At 35.9% G+C, this 23,483-nt stretch overlaps 1 protein-coding gene and 2 long non-coding RNA genes across 3 annotated transcripts; all 3 read left to right on the top strand.

Moving 5' to 3' along the window:
- The first annotated feature begins 2,866 nt into the window (after positions 1 to 2,866).
- LOC121252401 lies at positions 2,867 to 9,768 on the top strand. The gene is made up of 2 exons (XR_005938216.1): positions 2,867 to 3,223; positions 9,495 to 9,768. It is a non-coding gene; the product is annotated as an uncharacterized LOC121252401 (long non-coding RNA).
- LOC121252390 lies at positions 3,463 to 7,114 on the top strand. Its single transcript, XR_005938212.1, has 2 exons — positions 3,463 to 5,954; positions 6,328 to 7,114. It is a non-coding gene; the product is annotated as an uncharacterized LOC121252390 (long non-coding RNA).
- A 1,471-nt stretch (positions 9,769 to 11,239) lies between the features above and the next one.
- Positions 11,240 to 21,337, top strand: LOC121252324 (serine/threonine-protein kinase tricornered-like). The gene is given in 15 exon segments (XM_041151931.1): positions 11,240 to 11,455; positions 11,945 to 12,308; positions 13,174 to 13,348; positions 14,649 to 14,732; positions 14,827 to 15,068; positions 15,163 to 15,388; positions 15,571 to 15,650; positions 15,729 to 15,813; positions 17,130 to 17,261; positions 17,352 to 17,465; positions 17,584 to 17,631; positions 18,637 to 18,721; positions 20,420 to 20,476; positions 20,893 to 20,955; positions 20,958 to 21,337. Coding segments are annotated over 14 exon segments (1,650 nt in total). The 5' UTR covers positions 11,240 to 11,455; positions 11,945 to 12,087; the 3' UTR covers positions 20,996 to 21,337.
- The last annotated feature ends 2,146 nt before the right edge of the window (positions 21,338 to 23,483 follow it).

Raw genomic sequence — 23,483 nt, 5'->3', positions numbered from 1 at the left:
TTTCTCGGTTGTTGTTCCCTTGTACAAAAATGAACACGCACTTATTCCTGGAGAGCATTACATGTGTGCGCGTCTTTCTGCCATTCAATTGGTTACATCTTTGTTATATATATATATATATATATATATATATATAATTGTTACATCTTTAGTAAGGAGCTGAAGCCTCAAGTATAACTGGATTGAATGCGGAATTAGATAGCTCTTGAAACTCTGGTCACTCGAAGTTTAAATTTTAAACCATGGTGGATTTGATTTAAAGTTTTAAATTCTTTTTACTTACAAGTCAGGTGTAGTAAAATATATCCTCTACATTGCTGACATGTCAAATTAAACACACCTTGCACACTAACTTACAAATTTCTTTGATTCATAACACAGACAACATAAGTTTTGTACTAACAACATGGCACAAACATTTGTTACTATTGACAATTATGCCTCGTTGGGTTATGCTGTTCAGATGTGATGAGGTATTTTAAATAGTAATAAGATTTTTAAATTAAGATGAGATGAGATGGTTTGTAAAAAAATGTGCGTTTGAATAGTAAGATGGGATGAAATAGTTTTTACTTTTTGAGATTTGATAAAGAAGTGAGTTCTACCAATGATTGAAAATCGTTTAATAATTATTAGGTAATAGTTATGAATATATTAATAAAAATTAATATTTATTATTAATTAAAAATCTATAAAAAAATTCAAATCCCTAATTATATTTTTTTTTGTTGGCCGAAATTACTCTATATTTTCAAAAATTAAAAATTTTTCGTGAAAAGATATTATTACCTATTTATTTTTCTATATATAAGAAATTCAAAATTTTTTATTCTAATTATAACTTAGAATAACTTTGATTATTGTAATAGATAATTATATGTATTGAAATTGTGGTGGGGATGGCGTTGGTTTCGGCGAAATGGTGGGTTTCGGCAGAGGAGTAGGGGCTTGAACAAAGAGGAAGACAATTCGAAATAGGATGAAAAACAACAAAAAAAAAAAGCAAAAGGACTGCGGGAAGCACTGAAGAGGACAGTTAAATGTATTTTTACTGTTGAATGTATTTTTACTGTTTTATGTCAGAGTAATTGCACTAGTTGAAAAATTAGAGATAAAGATAAAATTTTGTAATCTACGGTTTGAATAGGCAGATAAATCAAGCTGTATAGCTCAAATGAGATGGTTTGTATCTCATCTATGCATTCAAACCGGGCCTTAGAGTAATGGAGGGGTCTAGTTGACGAATTCCTGTCCAATATCTACATAAAATATCTTTATTTTTTGAGTTGATAAGTACCAAAAATGGATTGCTGAACATGGGTCCTTTATACACGCTGGTTCCAAGGGAATGCACACCCTACCCAAGTTGCCTTGCCTATGTCGTGGGGCTAGCCTTTCTCAAATCTTATCCTTTCAGTGTGGATTTCTTTAAAGTTCGATTATATTCGTAAGTCATCTCAACTCATTTTATTACTATTCATTACTATTTATCAACTTTAATTTACAAATCTCACTACTATTCACAATCTATCTCAACTCATCTCAACTTATTTTCGAATTCAAACGATACCTAAGTCATAACTCAGAACTCAGGAAAGAACCATACTTCAAGATTCGGATGTGCATTAAGCAACCGTTGGGTTGGATTAAAAGTAATCCTAATGTACGATGACCAGGTCAAACTTTGAATGGAACAGATGTGAAATAACATGAAAAAAGCTGGGATGCTTGGCTCCCACCATGGTCCATCCCTTTTGATTGCTGCCTTAATTTTTTGGAGAAAAAGCTTATTTATTCGGCCCATCTGTTACTGTTAGCATTATTGACACGTAGAAAATTAGGAACCATATATACACGTAACCTGAAGATCGTTGACATTAAAATTTGACAATGTCGATGCGTAACAACATTATTGGGATTTCTGCCAACCTATGTACATAGAGTGAAAAGAGAATGGACCATAAGTTCATGTAACACTTCACATACAGAGTTAGGAATAACGGGGTTTCTCACTTAGAGGGTGATGACCTCTAGATTTAGTTGAGATGAAGAAGATGAGAGAATTGAGGAAAATAACTTAATATCACTTTTTGCATAAAATCTCAACAAATTATCTTTCTGTCTATACATACAATAGAGGTATAACAGAAAGTGGTTTCAACCAATGAGATAATGACACATAAAGCAGGGATATAATAGACAATACAAATATAAAGGCTGGTAAAATCGTAAACTAATAAGAGTGTCTGTAATTGTAATTTTCGATACATGAGTGATAAAGCTGCTGCTGCGTCCACGTGTAAGCTCCAGGTGCTTCCTATTTGCATGATCCAATGGCTACAAACTAACTCCCTTCCACCAACCTTTTTGACCAAGGGACTTCAGAACAGAACCCATCACTTCGTCTTTCTCCTTCTTTGACTTCACCCAAAAAACTTTGCCTTTCCTTTCTCTCGCTCGTCACCTGTAACAATTCCCCACTGTTAGAACACCTTGCCTACAAGGTAGGGATACTGATTTTTCAAGCCCGTGTACAACTCCCAAGTGGCATCTTCCAATCCCTGCCCTTGCCATCGTATCAGCACCTCCGTGCACGGCCTGTTGTTCTTATTCACCATGCGATAGGCTACGGCTTCCTCGAGCTCTGGTTTCAAGGTTCCTGCGGCATTAATGGCTGGTAGGGTTGCTAAAGGCTTGACCTTTGCCTCGATTTTCCTCTTTAGCTGGGACACATGGAACGTGGCGTGGATCTTGGCAGATGGAGGTAGATCCAGACGGTAGGCCATGGAACCGACCCTCTCCAGCACTTGAAATTGGCCGTAGTACCTCAGAGCTAGCTTGAGGTCCCTCCTCTACGACACCGAAGTCCCTCCTCTACGACACCGAAGTCTATCTATATGACTGTAAATGAAGATAGACCCACTCCCCAACTGTAAACTCCCTTTCTGATATCTTTAAGTCTGCATATTTCTTCATTCGTTCTTAGGCCTGATGTAGATTCAATTTGAGGGTTTTCATCATTTGTTATTTGTTTTGTAACTCTTCATCTATTGACTCGTTATTTGATGTACCCGGCATGTAACACTTGAGGCGAGGTGGGTCATACCTGTAGAGGGCCTCAAATGGAGACAACTTCGTGGAGGAGTGCACATTGGTCTTACCATTCGGCCAAGGAAACCCACTTGGACCAGTTCCTTGGCTGATCTCTAGCAAAGCAACGAAGGTAATTTTCCAAACTTTTGTTTACTGCTTCCCATTGACTGTCGGATTGTGGGTGGTAGCTGTTGAGAATGCCATATGTACTCCTTGTAATTTAAACAATTCTTGCCAGAAGTCATTAGTAAAGGTTGAGTCTCGGTCTGAAACTATGGTTAGGGAAGGTCGTGTAGTTTAAATATGTGTTCGAGGAAAAGTTGGGCTAAGTGTTTGGTTGTGTATGGATAAGAAATGGGTGTAAAATGGCTGTATTTGGTGAGTCAGTCCACCATGACCCATAGGCTATTATACCCTTGTGAATTTGGGGGGCTCTCAATAAAATCAATGGTTATGTGTGACCAAGGTGGGGATGGTACGGGTAGGGGTCGTAGGAGTCCAGCAGGGTATTTGTTTTCATGTTTCACTCTCTGGCATAAGTCACATTCCCTCACAAACCTTTTTACATCTGCCTTAAGTCAAACCTAGTAGAACTCCCTTCGAGCCCTATGCATGGTTTTATCAAAACCAGCATGACCCCTCTAAGGCACTACTATGCATCAATTCCAGCAATTTAGTTTCAAAGGAGTCATCATTGGGTACATATATTCGGCTCTTGTACAACAACAGACCATCTCTAAAAGTGTAGTGGGGTGGCAGGGGATTGGAGACTAACTCCTGAAATTGCAGATCCTTCTCACATGCCATCATTAACTCAATCAACCAATCTACTGTAGGAAAAGATATTAAACAGAGTACAACTTCCTCTGGTTCCACTTTCCTGGAAAGTGCATCCGCCACGCGGTTCTCCTTCCCCTTTTTGTACTCGACAATAAAGTCGTAACCCAATAGTTTAGTTAACCACTTTTGCTGCATGGGGGTGCCAATCTTTTGGTCAAGTAGGTATTTTAGACTTTCTTGGTCAGTTTTGATTGTAAAGGACTGACCTAATAGGTAAGGATGCCACTTGTGCATTGCTGAAACAAGAGAAAACAGCTCATTCTCATATGTAGAGAGTTGTAATGCCTTTCCCTTTAGTTTTTAACTGAAGTAAGTAATTGGTATGCCCCCTTGCATAAGTACCGCCCCTACTGCTCCACCCGAGGCATCACACTCGATGGTGAACGGTTGGAAAAAATCCGGTAAGGCTAAAACAAGTGGCTGTGTAACTGTTGCCTTCAGTTTTTCAAAAGCCTCATGTGCCTCACTTGTCCATTCAAAGCTGTTTTTTCTAAGCATCTAAGTTAGAGGCGCTGCTATAACCCCATATCTACGAATAAACCTCTGGTAATACCTTGTGAGGCTAAAAAAACCTCTCAGCCCCTTAGTTGAATTTGGGAGTGGCCATTGCAGCATGGCTTGCAGTTTATCAGGGTCTGCACGAACCCCTTGAGCTGATATTAGGTGTCCCAAATAAGTGATTTCACTACAACCAACCGAAACTTCGATAATTTGGCAAATATGTATTGTTGCCGCAAGGTTTCCAAAGTAATTTTTAAGCGCTCCACATGTTCCACCTCACTTCTGCTGTATATTAATATGTCATAAAAAAACACCAATATAAATTTCCGTAGAAAAGGTTTAAACACCTCGTTCATGAGGCTTTGAAAGGTTGATAGGGCATTAGTTAGCCCAAAAGGCATAACTAAAAGTTTATAGTGCCCCTCGTGTGTCTAGAACACTATTTTAGGCACATCCTTAGGCCTCACGCGAATCTGGTGGTATCTAGAACGTAGGTCCAACTTAGAAAAAATTTTAGAACCATGTAGTTCGTCCATAAGTTCTTCTACTACAGGGATATGGAACTTATCTTTGATTGTGACTTGATTAAGTGCCATGTAGTCGACACACATGTGCCAGGTACCGTTCGCTTTTCTAACTAGCAGCACGGGTGAGGAGAAAGGACTTTGACTCAGTCAAATTACCCCTGAGTTGAGCAACTCCTTCACTATCTTCTCAATTTCATCCTTTTGAAAATAAGGATATCAGTATGGCTAGACTAAAACTGGACCTGCTTGGGACAACAGTGTATTTGCATGATCATGTGTCCTAAGAAGGGGTAACTCCTTAGGTTCAGAAAAAACATCAAAATAGGCATGTAACAATTACTGCACTAGCCCCATTTCTTGTGGTTGGTCATTATTTTTTGTTTCATAGAGTAATTGTAATAACACCCCTCGGGTCTCCAACTTATGTTTCTTGTTTCTATCCCCTTCCTCAATAAGATGAGAAGCTGCCAATCCTTTAATTTCCACGACCTGGTTGAGATGATTGAATTTCATTGTGAGGTTCTTAAAGTTCTATAGGATAGAACTAAGCCCCTTAACCATTGGATGCCTAGAACCATGCCACACCCCGCTAACATCAAAACATGCATGCTGTCAACAAAACTAGTTCCCTGAATATTAAATCTGGCTTTCACACTTTCCTTTCACTTAGGAGTTGTTCACCACTAGCCACCCTCACCCTTACCTTCTTATCTCGATTAATAGGTAGCTGGCCCTTTAGCACTACCACAGGATCAAGAAAATTATGTGTGGAACCTGTATCAATTAAAATTATAGTCCACTGTGATCCCACATTCCCTTTGACCCTCATAGTTCTTGGGTTAAGGGAACCTGTGATTGCATGCAATAATATCTCCAGATTAGATTCCACAATAGAGAGGTCTAAGGTAGCAAGTGGTTGTTCCACTTCTGGTTTATCCCACATTTTATTCTCACCACTATCTTCCCATACCTCCTCAAGGATATATAACTTTGGTTTTTGATACTTATGGCTCGGACCCCACTTGGAGTCACAACAATAACACAATCATCTTTCACGTTTATCTTTCATTTGGGCTTGATTAATTTTGTGGATTGGTATTTGAGGCTTAACAGCCCCTTTGGGTGGTTCAAAGTGCATGGTAAGGGGTGTTTTTAAAATTCCAAGATCACTGGAAGGCAATATAAGGGTACGATGGTATCTCCTTACCAAGGCCACATTCTCCTCTTACAATCTTGGAAGGCTATAGGAAAATATGAGATTGGGAGGGTTAAACATCCTAATCGCTACCTGAATCTCGTCTTTAAGGCCACTGAGAAAGCAACTCAGTTTAAGAGGTTCTATTAAGCCTTTAAGTCGATTGGACAGGTTTTCAAAACTAGCCTTATAGTCATCAACTGAACTAGTTTGGCGTAATTTAGTAAGTGATTCCGTGGGATCATTGTAGGCATTAGGGCCAAAACGCACTGACAATGCATGGATGAAAGAATCCTAATTTGTGAAAGCTCCAATTTCCTCCATATTTTGGAACCACATTAATGCTTGTCCTTCCATATGGAAGGATGCCAATCTCAACTTATGCTGGGGGTAAGGTATTATGAAAGTTAAAAAAGGGTTTATCTTATAAATCCATCCATTAGGATATTCCCCATGAAATGATGGAACTCCACTCAAACGGATTGAGGAACTACATCACCAAAAACTTCCCTGCGATTTTCATGGTGTTGGTGAGTGACTGAAGATGATTCGTTCCTCATTGTACTAACTGTGTGATTTCTTTTGCAGCTCCACGATCAACATTGCTAGCTGGTTGCTGACTTCCCTACACACGACAGTCATCTTAGTTTCAAGAGTCTTGAACTGAGACTCTGAGCATTTCTTCAAATTTGACATCTCAAATTCAATGGCACGATATTGGGCATCTGTGGTTTTTTTTAGGGCATTGAGCCATTCTTGTAACTAGTTATAGCGAGTTCCTTCAGCCATTGTATAGAATCAAGGATCTTTGATAACTGATACCACTTGTAACAATTCATACACAAAGATTAGAAATAAAGGGGTTTATCACTTATAGGGTGAGGGCCTCCAGATTTAATCAAGAGGAAGAAGATGAAAGAATTGAGGGAAATAACTAAATATCACTTTTTGCATAAAATCTCAACAAACCATCATTCTGACATACAGCAGAGGTATAACAGAAAGTGGTCCCAAATAATGGGATAATGACACATAAAGTAGGGAGATAATAGACAATACAAATATAAAGGCTGATAAAATCTTTGAACTAATAAGAGTGTCTCTACTTGTAATTTCCGCTACAGGAGTGATAAAGCTGTTGTTGCGTCCACGTGTAAGCTCCAGGTGCTTCCTATTTGCATGATCCAACGGTGACGAACTAACTCCCTTCCAGCAACCCTTTTGACCAAGGGACTTCAGATTAGAACCCATTACTTCGTCTTTCTCCTTCTTCAACTTCACTAAAAAAACTCTGCCTTTCCTTCCTCTCGCCTGTTTCCTGTAACAGTTCATAACATTAAAATTATGATAAAAACATAAATATTGATGTTGTTGACTTTTATTTTGTTTGCAGACAAATGTTTTCGCCACAACAAAATTTCACGAAAAGTGAACTCACAAATTGATATGACTTGATGTGATACGTTATATTGTAAAGTAGATATAACGTATCGGATGAAACCGTGTCAATTTATAAGTTTACTTTTATGAATTATATTCACGAAAACTTCTTTCGTTTACTCTATTGTCCTTTCGCCACTATTGTTGATAATTAAACAAACCACATGTATTACTGATTCTTTCCCCCCATCAATGTCATGGATAGGCCTGCAACCCGACCTCAAATAATCGGGTTTGCGCCCAACCTAACCCGACTGACATCAATTAAGGCGCTAACCCGATCCGATCCGACCCGGATAAAATAGAACCAAGTCGAACCCGTATGACCTGACCCGGCATTTAGCAAATAAAGGCCACAGTTCCCAGCCCAGCCTCCAACAGACACTGCAACAACGCCCACGACCTCAGCCCAGTTGCCTTCTCCACTTCATCATCTTCAATTATGAGTCTTCTGTTCCCAGATCTAGGGTTCCAACATTCGATCTCCATAGTTTCAACTCGAGTCTTCTGTTCCAACATTGGTCAGCTTTATTTTGCTTTGCAATTGAGTAGGCTGAAGCAACCACGCTAGCCTGAGAAAATGGCTGCATTGGCAATGAGAAATTTTCTGCATTGATGGTTGTAGTGAAAATAAATTTTTTTCATCTAAAATGGTCCTAAAGTGCAACATTTGACCCTGTAAATCCTTCAAGATCATATCGAAAAACAATGGGGGAAAACATAAATTCTTTGTAAATCCTAACGAGCTCGTCCCAAACAAAAAACGCTGAGTAATTGCTTTTAGAGAGACCAACCAAAACACCCACCACGTTCTCTCCCTTCATCCCGCAACAGACCCAAAGTCCTAAACACATCCCCAGCCCCACCATTCCTTATTCGACCCACGGGCCTACCCAAGAGTAGAAAACTTAAATCTTACACAGAGAGAGAGAGAGAGAGAGAGAGAGAGAGAGAGAGAGAGCGCACCTTTGCGACAGGCAACGGTGAACGGCGACGAAGAAAGGCGACAGTGACTAGGGTTTTTGCAATGGAGAGAAGAGAGTGTTTTCGTCTTCAATTCAGAGTGTTTTTGTCTCAAGGGTAGTGTTTTCGGTTTCGGCGGATTCGACTGGTTGTTTTTCCTAAAACTCGGTATCATACGTTTGACCCGATGAACTCATCTTTCACGAGTTGGGGAAGTTGGGTCTTTCGAATGGATTGGACTTACGACCCATTATGCACAACCCTAGTCATGGTCACCGCCAACTTGCACTGAACCATCTCTTACGGGCATTTTACAAAGAATTGAAAAGGAAAAATTAGTTAAAGGTTTTATTAAAAGCTGGATTTTGATCCACAAAAAGTATTGCTTCCTTCCTTCCTAACTAGTGTAGTGATATGGCGAAATGATATTTGGTGGAAGGTGTTAGACGAGACATAAAATTTTTATTTGATTTTGTTTATCTCATTCTATCTTATTTTTAAATATAATTTAAATACAAAATTTTCAAATTAATAATTACAAAATTTGCAAACTTTTAAATAAAAAATAAAAAATAATTCTAATTTTTTCAAATCTTCAAACAAAAATAATATTATAAAACAAATATTTTAACTTTATAATATTTTTTATTTAAATTTTTCTCTCTCATTTTCAAAACTTAAAAAATACTCAACTCAAAGTCTCAAACACTCTCATTATTATTCACAAACTATCTTATAATTATTTACAAAATTCTCATATCATTTCACTCTCTAAACAAACCCTTAATTTTAGTGATCAAAACAATAACATAAAGAACCACTTTAGAAATTCCAAATATTAAACTAAAGTACAGTGCAATTTATTTAGTTATTAATTATTTTAGAATTTATGCATTTTCAAATGCATTAACACGTGGTACCATTTTACTGGATAGTCACGCGGTCTTCATCATGAGTAAGGAAAAGGAAGCAGGAAGGAAATGGAGGTGCAGGTGGACTCGAGAAGTAGAGAAAAGAGAAATGAGAAATGAAGGGTGACACGTGACAGGCACGCGGGGGCAGTATCTCAGGCGGACATCAAGGCTTTGAATGCGTAATTGTTTGGGCAATTATTCTTTGACAGTTTTCCACTGGGTCTATCTCCTGAGTGGTCCATCTCATCACCCTGTTCTTTTTTTTTTTTTATTTTTTTTTATTTTATTGCTGTAATTACCATCTCCTCCATCCAATTTCTCGTTCGTCTATATCATGTCGTGCACTTCTTTGATGTGAATGTGTGTGTATATATATAAATAAAATATTTTTTTAATATATTTTTTAATCGAGAAAAAGAGGATGGAATATGATTTTGAAATTATTAAAAATAAATAAAAATGGTGAGGGCAACAACATTCTCTAATTACGTCTTGTTCATGCTAAATTCAAATATTAATGATACGAATATAATTATTTTATAATTAGTCAATATGATAATATATTGCTTCGTTAAAATTATTAGATCTTCAACATATATAATTTCTGAAATAAAAGCTATGCTATTGTTGTGCAATACCATCTACTTACAGTTAAAATTTAAACATTTATTTATTTAAAAAAAATTTTAAATACGAAACATTTCCCTCTATTTATGATTATGTTTCCTCTCATTTTAGTAAATTAATTTTCAATATGCATAGGACTCCAAAGTTCATATGCTTTTGTGGTATGCTATTTTTAACTTTTGTTCACAGAAAAAGAATATTGTACGAATGCTATTGCATATTTTATTCAAATTATTATTTATCTTAAAAGTTTATACTAATAAAAAGATTTAAATTTAATTATTTTAATTATATATTTACACTCATCTTGACACGTGAGAAAACTTCTCTTCAACATGTATTTCCGAACTCCATACATTTAGTCTGAATCATATCAAATTATCATTTAAGTCAAAAGTTTAAATTGAGAAAAAGATTTAAATTTAATTATTTAAATTAAGAAATTGCATGATTTATAAAGAGATTGTATAAAAGTAAAAAAAATATAAATTAATGTAATTTAATACGATATGTTAGATTAATTTGTAAAATTTATTTTATTATAAAATAAATATGATATATTGCATTAGACCAAATCAATTTATAAAATTATTTTTACAAAATCTTTTTATGGATCTAACATATTTCTTTCGACAATATCTTAACGCTTACTGCTCGCGATAGAGATTTCAAGTAATGATGCAAGACGGTTAGCTAATTATACCTGTATTTTGCGTAGATTTGCTCCTAGTTTTTTATTTTTAAATTATTACAAGTCTTTTCCAGATTTGATTTATAAAATTTGTCTATAATATTTTATTTTACATATAAGTAGCGCTATATAAATTTATAATTTTACATACAATATTATATGTATTAAGTATGTACCTAATTAATTTCTTTTTTTAAATAAAAGTATCCGCTTAATTTTATCAATTTTTTTTAAATCAAATTATGAATTTTAAATTTTAAAACCTTCGTAATTTTAATAATTAACAGGTTAATACGTATAATTTATAAGTATAGATAATATTTTTTTTAAAAAAAATAATGTGACGAAAAATCAACTCGCGAGAATTCAAACTCGGTAAGGAGTTTTATTTTATTTTTTTGAGAAAAAGCACCAAGGGAAAGGAACACCAGCTAAGCACATAAAGGAAGGAAAAAAAAAAGTCTTGGGTGTAAAAAGCAGAGTGTCTCAACTTTCAACACAAAAAGGCTACGGAGGCAGCTTAAGCTTGCTAATGGGGCATCTCCACAATCGTCATCAACCCGAAGTGCTCCTCTCCTCACTTCCCTCCTCGCCGAACTATTCAGTTCGTCCGTATCTCTTTCTCTAGGTTTCGCTCCGTTACTCTGCTCCTTCACTCCCTACGGTATGCTCTCTCTCTCTCTCTCCCTCCCTCCCCGATATTCACTTATCGGAGCCCTCCGGAACCGTCCGATTCGGTTTCCTGTGCGCAAAAGTATCTTCAATCTTGGTTTCGGAGATTCTCATTCGAAATTCAGTTTGTTCGTTGATTTAATTTTTAGTTTTGGAGCTCTGCTTGGTTGCTGACAAAATGCGGGAAAATAATAAGTGGATGAAACTTTAAAATGCAACTAGGATGAGGATTTGACTAAAGTTTAAAAAGAGGGTTTGAGCACGTAGCTTGTAATGATTCTCAGTTATGTTTCTCGTGGCTAATAATTTCTTTGCATATTTTCTTGTCGTTTCTCGGTAAGCAAGCATTGCATTCGGCGTATGTTGTATAAAGTAAGATCTTCAAGTTTTTCGAGGATAGGGGGCGATTTTTTGTTACAGTCTAATTTATAAATGATATTTTTCTGAAATAGAAATTGGTTGCTTTCTTTGTCAATTACAGAGCAAATGCATACGACGTTTAGATGATCGATGCTGCATGGCATATGCGATCTGATTTTTACACTAATTTTTGGTGAAATGAAGTAATATGTGCATTTAAAAGTGTGGATTTACAAGGTGGGAGGAATTAGTAGAACGGAAGAAATGGACAAGGTGAGGGCTTGGTTCAGTAAGTTTAAGTCGAAAGACAAGTCAAATGCTTCAAGGAAGAAGGAAGCTGTAGGGAATGGGATGGAGGTGTTGAAAGTGCCGACGAATGAGGAAGCACCTTCAAATGTGACTAAGCAGAAAGTTGCCGCAGCAAAGCAGTATATAGAAGACCATTACAAGAATCAGATGAAGAGCCTGCAGGAGAGGAAGGAGCGGTATGGTTTCAATGCTTCTTCTATTATTTTTCATAAATCAATGATTGCAATTTTACATTACTGATGGATTGGATATGTTTATAAATACTGTCAGGAATACTTGGTGTTTGTGAAAGCACTAGGCACACTTAAGCGCAAGCGTCATTGCCTAGGCATTAAGCGCACACCTGATTAAAGTGAAGCATACATATTTAAAGTTGGTTTATAACAAAAAATCCATCAACTACTATTAAAAAAAAGGTTTTAAAGAAAAGATGGTAAACCATTTAGCTTTTCAAGTCAAATTTTTAGAGTATTATGCAACATGAAAAGCAAGTAATCCATTAATTACATAAAATTTAAACATAGTATTTATTATAATTCTCTCATGCTTTACTAAATATACACATCTATGATACTTGATAATATTTTTTAAGTAATACCATGGTGCCATATTTTTTTTATAGCCATAATCAAATTGTAGTACATGGTTGAATCAAAATATATGCAAAAGGCCTTGACAAAAAAAGTTCAAGAATTGTAGATATTCACTTCTATGCTAACATAAGCAATCAAATATCAATTCATTTGGAAGTCCAACATGGACTAATATAGGGTTCAAAGCATATACATCACATATGACAACATATGGCAGCCACACCATATAGTACAGAAGTGCACTATACTTGAACAACAGAAGTGCACTTTACAACAGAAGTGCACTCAGGGTTCTAGATTTTTTGATAAACTTATGTATAAAAAAACTTAAAAAATACAAAAAAATATATATTTTGTGTAATAAGTAAAGAAAGCACTTCTGTTGTTCAAGTAATCAAGTTTTTTAGAACCCTGAATGTTGGCATAAATATACTTGAATTCCATTCAGACGCAATATACTTGAAAAGAAGTTAGCTGACGCTGAGGTCTCTGAGGAAGAGCAGAACAACCTGCTAAAGTATTTGGAGAAGAAGGAAACTGAATACATGCGCCTTCAAAGGCACAAGATGGGTGCTGACGATTTTGAGCCATTGACAATGATAGGGAAGGGTGCATTTGGAGAGGTATAACTTTCTTGCTTTGACATACTTCGGCATTGCTTCTAATCCATTTGCATACAAGTGACCCTTCATATTTCTTTTTGCTGTTATAATGCTATTGTTTTTGTCAAGCCTTTACCATTGGTAGTTTAGAAAAACAATAAACATAATAAAATACATTGAAATGGCATTTTGTAGCTTGTAGAAGTGGAAGTTGCAAGTAAATTTTCTTCTTCTATGTTTCCCTCTATATTTTGCATCTATCTAACGCTCATGGTGGGGCTATATGCTAGAAGGAGGCCTAGAGATTGGGATTCTTTACGTTTAATGGTGTCATGCTTTGGAGTTATGAGGTTCCTGGTGGGTTGAGGTAACCTGAGTGGGCTTGGTTTTACTTTTAGAAAAGAGAGGAGAAATAATCTGGAGGAAGAGGAAGATGGAAGTTAGGAACACAATAATCAAATGACAACAGAAACCCGCACTTCTACAAATTTAGTACTCCTAAAATTGTTCACTTGATTTATGTCCATTAAGACAACGTCTACATGGGCTACTTCCTGCCCCAAAAGATTGAATAACTATGAACAACAAATTTTTAGGATCTACAAGGGCTGAAGTAAGTTCTCTAGCTTTTCTAGAAATGTTTACATAGTACCAGATAGCATAAAAAAATACAGTGAAAAGAAAATGAATGGAATCCTACTACAAATATCACCTGAAAAAGCCTACCACAAATCTCAGCTGTGTGGAAGATGATCCCTATCTGTATTCTATGGTGTATTTGGTAGGAACGAAATGACCGGACGTTCAAAGACAGGGAGCGCTCTTTGGAGGAGATTAGATTACTGTTTATTACCACTCTCTTTCTTTGGGCCAAAGCTGTAGATTTCAATGGCCTCGATTTTCATGTTTTTTTTTTTTTTTAATTTCTATTTCGTCCCCCAAAATAGGTGTAATCTCTTGTATACCACCTGTGTACTTGGCTTTGCCTATTCGTATTAATATAATATAATCGTTTACCTAAAAAAAAAAAAAATAAGCCTTCATAATTGAAATGGGTTTTTACAAATGTATAATGAAGTATGCCTGCATCAATTTTATTTCTTATAAGGTAGGCCACATTTTTCTGCTGTAGATTTTCTGTTTAGGCAATGAGTAAGAAGGATGTGCTGCTGGCTAAGTTGGAGCTTTTAGTTAGTGATGGCCTTGACTGATACTGGCCATATAACTAACGTTTCTGTGAGGTGCATCTTTGGTGTTTGCTTCTTTGTGATGTTCTTAGATCGATTTGTTTTCCATTACTAATTTTTATGTTATGGTGCAGGTTAGAATCTGTAGGGAGAAGTCAACTGGTCATGTATATGCTATGAAGAAGCTTAAAAAATCAGAGATGCTTCGCAGGGGACAAGTATATATTTTACTAAGCCTGACAGAAAATTTTATTAAGTTTATGTTCATAATTGAATCTTCTATTTTTTTTTTTTTTGTTTAAATTTATTCAGGTTGAACATGTGAAAGCTGAGAGGAATCTACTTGCCGAGGTTGATAGCAATTGCATCGTCAAGCTTTATTGTTCATTCCAAGATGAGGAGTATTTATACCTCATCATGGAATATCTTCCCGGTGGAGATATGATGACTTTATTAATGCGCAAGGATATACTGACAGAAGATGAGGCCAGATTTTATGTTGCGGAAACGGTCCTAGCCATTGAGTCCATCCATAAGCATAATTACATTCATAGGTACTTTGACATGTGTGATGAGAGGCTATCAGTATGTTATTTCTGCTATTATCTTCTTGTTTCATATAACAAATTCCATGTTTACATATTACAGAGATATCAAGCCAGATAATTTGCTCCTTGATAGAAATGGTCACATGAAATTATCAGATTTTGGATTATGTAAACCACTAGACTGCAGTAATCTCCAAGAGAAGGATTTTTCTCTTGGAAACAACCTTAGTGGGGCTCTTCAGAGTGATGGACGCCCTGGCCCTGTGGTACCAAAACGCACACAACAGGAGCAACTTCAACATTGGCAGAGGAACAGGAGGATGCTTGTAAGTTTCACAACATCACATGCATCAATAGAGACAAGACAATGTTGTCTTTAACGTGCCTTTTCTTCATTTGTGTGAAGGGTTTATCTTCATGTTTTTTCATGTTGGATTTTTTTTTTTAGAATCTCATGGTAACATACATGGTTATGTTGTTAATTTTTTTCGATATTTCAATGTTGCAGGCTTATTCAACTGTTGGAACGCCTGATTATATTGCCCCAGAAGTTTTGCTGAAGAAAGGATATGGGATGGAATGTGATTGGTTGGTATTTGGATGCTTTTTTTTTTATCGATCTTTTCTACAATGCATGCTAGTGAGATCCTTTTGATTCATATACAGGTGGTCTCTTGGTGCTATTATGTATGAAATGCTTGTGGGATATCCACCCTTTTACTCTGATGAACCTATGTCAACCTGTAGGAAGGTAACTTCAAGAATATTGGTTCTTTTCTTTTCTTCATATGATTTTTTAGAACATTTTTCAAGCAGGGCATGCTTATCTGCTTATCTTGATTTCCTTTTCTTTTTCCTACTGCTCTTGTGTCTCTCCTGGAGTTGGACCACTGTATGCATAATTATAATAAAATACATTTTCTTCAATTACGGATCTTTTTTCATTTTTAATTCCTCAATCACAAGTTTTTAAAAATGTATTTATTCCTTAAACCTTTTAGAGATTTCTTGCACAGTTAATCTTTCTAGCTAATAGAGTATAATGGAATATTTTTATTATTATTTTTATGTTGAGTATCTAGAGCTGAGTGTTCCTAAAAGATTTAAGATGGCAATTTGTATTAACTGCTTTGCCTATTTGTAATTAGATGTCCCTCTTGTATATACTACTTGTGTACTTGGGCAATGCCTTTTGCATTTTTTTTTAAAATCTTCGATTACATATAAACATAAAATCTATAGACTGCAAATTGAACTCTTCAATTGTACTTTGAAAATATGCTTAATTGTGCACATGAGATGCTGTTCGCATTCAGTGTGTGAGGGTTGCCTAGCATGGTCGTAACTTCTTACCATTTGCTCGTCGTATATTCTGCAACCATGTTGCATACATACTCTGCAATGCAATGGTGCTCATATAGAGTTTTTTTTAAATAAAAAAATTTTTAAATTTTTAAATTTTATTTATATATATATATATATTTTTTATGTGGCAGTGTGTATGAAATAGGCATTATAATGAATAAAAGTTTGTAGTGGGGATTCTTTCACCCCAGTTTATTAGTTTCCATATTGTTTAGAAGGGTCTCCAGAATTAATTTTCTTTGTCCATCTTTACAAATCAACATTTTGGTGCTTGACAGTTTGTTTTGAAAATTATGTGACTCGAGTGTCCAAATATCAATCAACCTTTATTTAAGACCTTTACTGTAATATGCTATCTATTTCTAAAATTTCTTTCTAAAGAGATTCGATCAAGACAACTCATTTCTGAGATACATCTATTGGATATCTGCCATTTGTAAAACTATTAAGTGACTTAGTTTAAATTCTCTCTTTTATACCTTAGATTTGTGCTTTTTCTTGGTTGAAGCCAAATTTTCTTACTCCTGGGAACTTTAATGCAATTTCCTTTCTGCCTCATACCTACAATGACCTTGGACTACTATAAATTTTAATCCCACTTACTTTTTTCTGGGGCTTACATCTGCTTGGTTTTCTTTTCCATTGCCTCTCTTATCTTTGTCATTTATGATGGAACATGGTTCCTCTTTATCAATTATGCAGATAGTTAATTGGAGAACTCATTTGAAATTTCCAGAAGAAGCAAACCTGTCTCCAAAAGCAAAGGATCTTATTAGTAAAATGTTATGTAATGTAGACCAGAGACTTGGAACAAAAGGCGCAGATGAAATAAAGGTGTTGTATGATGTGTTCTGTTATATTGGTTTGCATTTTACCTTTGAATTGCTAATTAACTAATTGACTTGTTGACCTGGTTCTTTTTAGTCTCATCCATGGTTCAAAGGCATCGAATGGGACAAATTGTATCAAATGAAAGCAGCATTTATTCCTGAGGTCAATGATGAGTTGGATACTCAAAACTTTGAGAAGTTTGAAGAGGTAAATTAGTTTGTATTTTTTTTTTTTCATTTCTTAATTGTATGAGAATACATAGATATAATGTTTATGTTATTTCTTTGTTTGTTTTCTTTCTCATGATTCATCGTTGATTCCGTAGGCTGATAAGGAAATTCAAACTTCATCAAAAGCAGGTCCATGGAGAAAGGTTGGTATACATAATTTGAGTTGATGCATTCCAAGCCTAAAGATTTGGTATGGTAGTATCTTCACTAGTATCCCACATGTATGCTTTTTCTGCTTGAGCTGTTTCACAGCTAAGCCAGGGTCCCTTTTCCTCGATAGGTAGTTGGAAAATTTTATTAACCAATGCAAAGTCTTAGCCCAAGTACCTGGGGACTGTTCTATCCTCAGCTTTGCTAGTATCTCAATATACAGTACACTCTTTTCGAAACAAAGTCCTGTTTGTAGTTTTGTGTATTTATAATATTGACTATGAGAATTGTTGGTACTGTGTTTTTCCTATAAACATCATTGCTGTTTTAGCTGTTGATAATTACTCACTGATAATTGAACCATTGCTCAGTTTGCATTTTTTCAACACAAATTTTGTTTATTTATATTATTTATAGTTGTACAGTTGAGTTTCTTCTATAGATATAGCAGCAGGTACTTTTAGAATGCAGTTAAATACTAATGAAAAAAGGAATCTATTTGGTTACTATGCAATGAGCTCATTTGGAGTAATGGGGCACATGATTAATTTTTCTTCTATTTTACTTATAAAAAAAAAAATCTTCTATTTTGCTAGATATAGTTTATTAGTAGTTTTCTTCTATTAATGAAGCATCTTCAGAGTGATTCTATTTAGCATGTCCAGAAAAATAATATTTTAATAAGTAGTATGTTCTAGAAATGTAGTTTCCACTATGGTCTTTTAGGGAGAAAGTGAATCGTTAAGTGTTTTGCTTCTCCATGGTGGCTTGGGTCTGCGAACTTTTATTTTTCTCATATTCAATTAATCTTAAAATCTGATGAGAAGTTTCCTTTTTGTTTGCTGTTGCCTTTTTAGGTCCCTTTTATTGATAGTATGCTAGCATTACATATTAGCCATTTACCATGTGATCTAAGAATCATGCAGTTTAAATTTCTTACTGAAAGAGGGTGGTATTGATTGACAATATTTATGTTGCTGTTTTCTCCTATGCTGTAGATGCTGTCATCTAAGGATGTTAACTTTGTTGGTTATACATACAAGAACTTTGAGATTGTAAATGATCACCAGTTACCTGGGATTGGTATGTACCTTCCTCTCTCAATGGATGTCTACTTTAATATTTTTAGTTGAGCTTCTTTATTTGTTGTTTGCCTTAGTAACTTTAAAAGCACCTAGTGCTTTTTTTTATATCTATGTTCGGCCCATTTTACCGTTTGTATAATTTATGATGTAGACATAGTTTTGAGGAATCACTCTATTGTGGATCAACCTAGGGCTCAGCACCGACAATGTCGAAGTTGGAGTGCCCTACCTCTGACTCCGACTTTGTTGGAGGTCGAATTCGACCTTCAACTCCGACTACGATGCACATAACCTCCAATCCGACTTGTCGGAGCGGAGTCGGATTTGGGCTTTTTTATTGGGTTTTTTTTCTTAGCCCATTTGAAATTTAAATTTGACAATTTTGTGCTCTCACTAATCGGATTTGGGCTTCTAGATTTCAATTTTTTTTTAAATACTTTTTCAATTTCAATTTTATTAAAACATAACCAAAACTGAAAAAATAACTCATTGCACAAATTAATGTTATTATACATTAGTATTATATGTTATTATATATTAATGTTTATACATTAGTATTACATGTTATTATACATTGATTATTATACATTACTAGTACATGTTATTATACTTAAGTTATTATATATTAATATTACATGTTATTATAAATTTATATATTTGTATTTATACATAATACATTAGTATTAAATGTTACTATACATTAGTTATTATATAATTAGTATTACATGTTATTATACATTAGTGTTACATGGTAGTAATAGTTAATAGTATGGTGCTTGCATATACTAAACTATTATTAGTCAATTTATTCTATTTATATTATATTTTAAGCATATTATTTTATAATAATTTGCTCATACTAGTATATTATTGAATTTAATTAACAGTATAAGTTATAGTTATATAAAATATATATGATTAATATATTACTGAGAAAAAATATATATATATATATATGATTAATATATAAAAAATATATATATTTTTATAAAATATGTATAATATAGGAGTCGGAGTTGGTACATTGCCACCTCCGACTCTGACTCTGACTTTTTTTGGTTAAAAAAGCTCCGACTTATTGGAGTCGGAGTGGAGCCGGTGCAGAGTTGGATTTTCAGATTTTTGCTCAGCTCTAGATCTGCCCATAGTTTAATGTGCTGTCTGGTTAACTTATCACAACCCTCTGATTTTCAGCATTTGGAATTTATGCAACCGACCCAGTATATTGGGAACAGGGCTCTACGGCTAAGCCGAGTTGTTTTAAATTGTACACTGTTTTCTGACTATATGTGGGTAAAGGAAAAGCTATTTTTGAATAGTCTTAGTCAACCTGCCTCTTTATTTTATTGTGAGCTTTATTCAAACAATGGTTACTTGTTTTAACCCCTTTTCAAGGCAATTCCTCAAGTGGTGGCAATATCTCTTGTGGATTGTGGCCTGAGTAGGAGTTTTCATTTTTGTACTTACCACACCTGATGCCCTAAGTTGTATTAAAACAAAAAAGTGTGATGTTTATACAATGAGCTAGGTGATCATTATAACATATAAAACAGAGGTTGCAATTATTATACAGGTTATAACTACTCTATATGTGCATACGATGTCCGTCTTTTTGGAACATTACTTCATCTAGTGCAACAATTGTCCTTGGCAGTGATCTTTTATGTGACCATTTCTCATACATTCATATTTACAGCCGAATTAAAGAAGAAGAGCACTAAAACTAAGAGGCCCTCCATCAAGTCCCTCTTTGGTAAGCTTTTCAGAAATTTCCCAGCTGTTTTTTTTTTTTTTTTCAATTTCTTATTATGCCGTCGAGTTTATGATTTTGTGCAAGAACCAAAATGCTTTTGCAAATTCGCATGAATGATAGAACCTTTAGATATCTGTAGGCCCATCTTTCTGCAATTTTGTAGACTTTGGTATTCATGCTTGCCTATATCAACAATAATAAGGCAAGGAAGATTCAGGAATGCACAGTGGAGTCACATAATTTTTAGATGCCACCATTGTTTGTGATATAAAATTTGGAAGGATAGTTGAAGTTTTTGTCGAAGGGTGCTAGGTTTTTGGATATGGGTGCTATCAGTTGAATTGGCTAAGTTTCAGCTTTAAATATAGCCGACCAGTTTCTGCATTTGTTATTAATTTGGCTCATCTATATGACAGATGATGAGTCAGCCAAGGCTGCCAGTCAACCTGTTCAAGGGAGCTTTCTGAACCTCTTGCCTCCCAACTAGAAGTCCCGGACAAACAGTGTCAATCCAACTGAGCTACACTAATATTTCTAATAACATCAGATGGCCACAAGAGAGTGCTTTGTTCCATTTTGAATGGCTTTTGTTTTATTGCTTCCTGGATTTGGTTGTTTTAGGGTGAGTTTTTGGGGGCAAAGGCCCCAAACGAGCTGTTTGGTCTCTACCAAATATTTTCTGGAAATATATATTCTTTGAAAACTCGTGTATTCAACTTTTTTTTCTCCTCCCTTTGTAATGCTGTGAAAAAATCCCTGTATAATACCCAGCATCATTGTTTTTGTAATTAACTGACACTGTTGATGATAGTTGTACTACTTATATGTGAAAAAAGAGTAAATTACTCAATTTCTTTAAAATTAGGTTTGTGACCTCTCTCTCTCTCTCTCTCTCTCTCTCTCTCTCTCACACACACACACACACATTTTGACTTGGATTTGGATAAGTGGGCGCGGCTGGGTGATTACGGTTCATAGGCAAAGCCTAATGCCGATGGTGACAGTCGATAACATTTTATAGCTTTTTGGCGAGGCATCCGGGCCAATCCTCTGATTGTTACAATGTGGAAGATGGTCTCAATTTGTCTATGATGGTGTATTTAGAGAGAGAGGAATGCAAGAAGATTTGAAGATTGAAAATGGTCGATGGATAAGATAATAAGTTTATTTTTCACTACTTTACTTCATTCGTCAATTGTAATTAACTTTTAATGGCATGTCTTTTCATGATTTTCTTGTATCACTAAACTAGCTTGCATAGGCGATGTTCTTATATATGTTTTGTATATTTGAACCTTAGTCTATTTAATACTCAATTCTATTTGATACTAATAAAATTTTGTTTATCAATAAAAAGAAATATAACATTTCATAAGTGAGGGTTGGGTATGAGATCTATGACGTACATTTTAAGGTTGAGAGGCTTTGCTTTTCAAAATAACCAAATAAATAAAAATTTTATTTATAAGTTGATATAGATAATGTATTTAATAAAACGTTTATATGTCATTAAATCTTGTAGAATATAAGTATCAAGAATGTGACTGATGAAAAAATAAATGCTGGTTTTACTTAAAGAAAACACCCTGGTATATCTTGGAGGGGTTAAAAATTGAAGTATCATATTTTCATTTCTCTCTCCTCCCTTTTTCTCTCCGGGCACAAAATCTTTTTCTTTCAAACTCTTGTTGAGGATGGCGGTGGTGGGTGATTGACGGTGGTTTTCTGGAGTGCTCTTGGAAGGAAAATGTCTTCTGTGAGAAGTTTAGCAATTGAGTCTAAGGTGTTCGAGGTTCGGGTTGATGGGAGTGGAGTGATCATCACTGAGAGGGGTTGGAAATGAGTGCAAAATCTGAGGTTGGGTTTGGATACTGTGCATTGGGCTTCAAGAAAGTTGGAGGATTGTCAAAAGCACAGTGGTAAAGGATATTATTCTGCTCAAAGAGAAGGAAGCAGAGCGTTTGTTGCGCATCAAGGTTCAAACTCTCGCGGCAGTTATTTGTCTCTGGTGGTTTATAGCGGTGGTGGAAGTCAGAGTTTCATCATCATACCTGGGGACAGAGATGGGATGGGGTGAAGAAAACTTGAGGCGGCGTTGAGGGAGGTTGGAAGTGAAGGTGGGAAGGGGAGAGTCCTTCTGTCTTCGTCAGCAGTAGCTTTCACGTCGTCTCAGTCGTATAAGGAGGCTTTGCAGTCAACTCGAGACGTGCGAAAGTCAGACATGGCATGCCTAATACGGACAGGTGATCTTTCTATTTTGGGAGAAGATCAGAGACAAGACGGAAGTGGCAGGTGATCTGGCCAAGTAGAGGTAACTATACTGAGGGAATTACGGGATATGTAGGATTCGTTGCAGGTGATGAGTTCTAAAGTGAAGGGACTTATACGGTGTGTTTTGGGTAAAGAAGAGTTGGGGCTGGGCTTGGGGTGTGGGCTGGAGACAGGGAATAAAATAATAAAGGGAATGAGTCAAGATGGTGGGCCCAAAGGGAAGGCCCAAGTTATTTGTGGAGTTGGGCTAGGGCCCGAGCCCATTCTCCAGGTGGGCTCTTTCTAGAGAAAGAAACCAACCCACAGGCAAATCGATGGGTGGGTTAGCGGTACAAACGCCGATGAAACCTCAGATGAGGTCGTCGAAGGTCGTGGTGACTGCGACGGAAGCATTGCTGTCGGCAGTGATGCCGCAGCAGCTTCCGAGCATTTTGGTCATTCCCTCAGTTCCCGTTGTATCGGGTTCTCTGGAGGGGCCTGAAATCCTCATACCGAGTCCGAATCTTGGGCAACGTTTGGTACAGATAAGGGTGACGGCATACGGCGATTCTAAGGATGGTTCGGTTGTGGTAATACTACCATCGGTGGTGGAGGTGGGAGAAATCAATGAAGGGGAAGGCCTGGAACAAAGTATTTATGCGGAAGGTTGTCTGACCTCAACTGAGCTACCACAGAACTGCATGGTGAGCCATGGGATGCCTCTGAATTTGTTGTCACTCTTCAATCAGGTCCATAT

This window comes from Juglans microcarpa x Juglans regia, chromosome 1D (assembly GCF_004785595.1).
Source record: "Juglans microcarpa x Juglans regia isolate MS1-56 chromosome 1D, Jm3101_v1.0, whole genome shotgun sequence".
NCBI classification, from domain to species: domain Eukaryota; kingdom Viridiplantae; phylum Streptophyta; class Magnoliopsida; order Fagales; family Juglandaceae; genus Juglans; species Juglans microcarpa x Juglans regia.
The sequence above is the reverse complement of the archived record's forward strand: the minus strand, read 5'-3'. Positions and strand labels throughout refer to the sequence as shown.